Source organism: Kryptolebias marmoratus, linkage group LG9 (assembly GCF_001649575.2).
Source record: "Kryptolebias marmoratus isolate JLee-2015 linkage group LG9, ASM164957v2, whole genome shotgun sequence".
Taxonomy (NCBI): domain Eukaryota; kingdom Metazoa; phylum Chordata; class Actinopteri; order Cyprinodontiformes; family Rivulidae; genus Kryptolebias; species Kryptolebias marmoratus.
In genome coordinates, this window is record NC_051438.1 from 8,333,148 (window position 1) to 8,335,146 (window position 1,999).

Here is a 1,999-nt window from a genome sequence, read left to right on the forward strand (position 1 = left end):
ATCCAAGAATTTGAAATTCCCCTTTTGTCTGGGCGATGAAGAAACACCAGAGTGTGGACTCCAACTCGAAGGCTGTGTTTCTCATTCAGGGGCAGCGTTGTAATAGCGTGATGTTGGAGCTCGCTGCTTTTCTCCATGAGTTGGCAGTGTCCTGCGTTGGCTGGCGTGCAGCGCTTTCTCTCTCTCTCCCTCTCTATCCCTCCGCCTGACAAAACACACACAAACACACACACACACGCACTGGCACGCACGCACACACACACGCGGATCGACGCGCACGGTCCCTCTGCGATCCCCCCTGACTGAAGGCTCACAGGAAGTGCAGCCGTGGCCCAATTATAGCGTGACACCTCGGGCCGGCCGTTGCCATGGCTACGTCTTCCCTGCGGTCCCCTGGAGTGTGGCGCCGAGGAAGAAGGTCTTATCACATCAGCCATCGTTACGGCAACAAGCAGGGAAGAAGGGGGAAAAAAAAAAAAAAACCACCCCGTAGCCTCGGTCCAGCTGGCTGTGCGCTCGGTTTTTTTAAAAATCCGTGCGTCCGAATGTGATATATGTACACTTGTGAAGAAGAAAACACGTGTGTGTGTGTGTGCGTGTCAGGTTTAGGTGTACCCGAGTGTGTGTGTATGTGTGTGTGACTCGCCAAAGCGGCGTGTAGGTGTGTTTGTGTGTGTGCGTCTGTGGGGTTGCGATAAGGCTCTCAGCCACACCATTAGGTGACTCATAATCCACACACACACACACGCCCAATTAAAAGGGAACGCAGGTAAAGAGGCGCAGCACGGAGCGTGTAGACAAGCGCACAAGGCAAGTTTCTTTTATTTGAAAAGGGGCAAACAGAGCTTTACAGTACAGGCTGCACATGAAATAACTTAGCCGAGGCTGAACTCATTCATTTCTTACTGATGCAGTGACGTCAGAACAACAGAAGCAGAACTCCTCGTTGGAAACAGAAACGTTTTGGCTCCTCTTTTTTTTTTTTTTTTGTTTTTGTTTTTTGTATTTTTTTTTTTTTTTTTTCCTTTGAAGCACAATACATCCAAACTGGAAAGCAATGTAAAAAAGACATGTTTTCCAGGTATTTACAGTTTATTTACAGCATTTTTGTTGTCATCTAAATATTGACACACATTGGTATCCTTCTCTCTCTCTCTCTCTCTTTCTTTCTCTCTCTCGTTTTTCTATTTTTTTATTTTCTCCTCTCCAACTCTCTGATTGTCAAAAAGAAAGGATGGAAACAAGTGTGGACATTCTTAAACGGAGCCGCAGCTCCTCGCTAAACACCCCCCAGAACCCGGAGGCCTGCCGTTGCCGCAGTCAGTCCGAGCGCGTTGCCGTGGCGTCCTGTACGTGTTTGGTGAAAAAAAAACAAAACGAACAGCTCCCCCCCCCGAAACGCTCGCCCGGCCCGCCGCCACGGTGCGAGCTACTATCCGTCCAAGGCCCCGCTGCTCCTCTCCTGCGCCAGACCCAAAGTGAAGTCGGAGCCCCTCAGGTCGAACCCGGGCGCCCTGCTGTCGAACCCGGGGCCACCGGGCTTCCTCTTCAGCTCCTCGCATTTCCTGTATTTACAGATCTGGTGTCCCCTCTTGCGGTTGCGGCAGCTGCTGCACTGTTCGCAGTTCGTCTGGCGCCGGCACGGCACGCACTCCCCGCACCGTTTCCTCTTCCTCCGGCCACCGCCGCCGCCGCCGCCCAGCGAGCCGGGGGAGTAGCTTTCGGCCACCAGCCCTTCCATGCCTTCGGCTCCCACCGCCGCACTCCTCCAGTGGCCCCCGCCCATCTGAAAGCCCGCTAGGGGGAACAGGGCCGGGCTGAAGGGGAACCAGGCGCCGAGGAAGGGCTGGAAGTCGGCGCTGCAGCCGGAGGAGTCCTCTTCCTCCTCCTCGGGCCCGGATCCGCCTCCCTCGCCGTCCCCCTTGGCGCCCTTGGCCTCCGCGGCCTCCTTCTGGGCCGGCTGGCCGCTCTGCGCGCCCAGGCTGGCCTGCTCGGCGGC

At 55.2% G+C, this 1,999-nt stretch overlaps 1 protein-coding gene across 1 annotated transcript; it reads right to left on the bottom strand.

Moving 5' to 3' along the window:
• Positions 1-961: 961 nt before the first annotated feature.
• cxxc5b (CXXC finger protein 5b) lies at positions 962-1,999 on the bottom strand (the record flags this gene model as incomplete). Its single annotated transcript, XM_017419701.3, is given in 1 exon segment — positions 962-1,999. A coding segment is annotated over 1 exon segment (567 nt), but the record flags the coding sequence as incomplete, so codon positions are not given.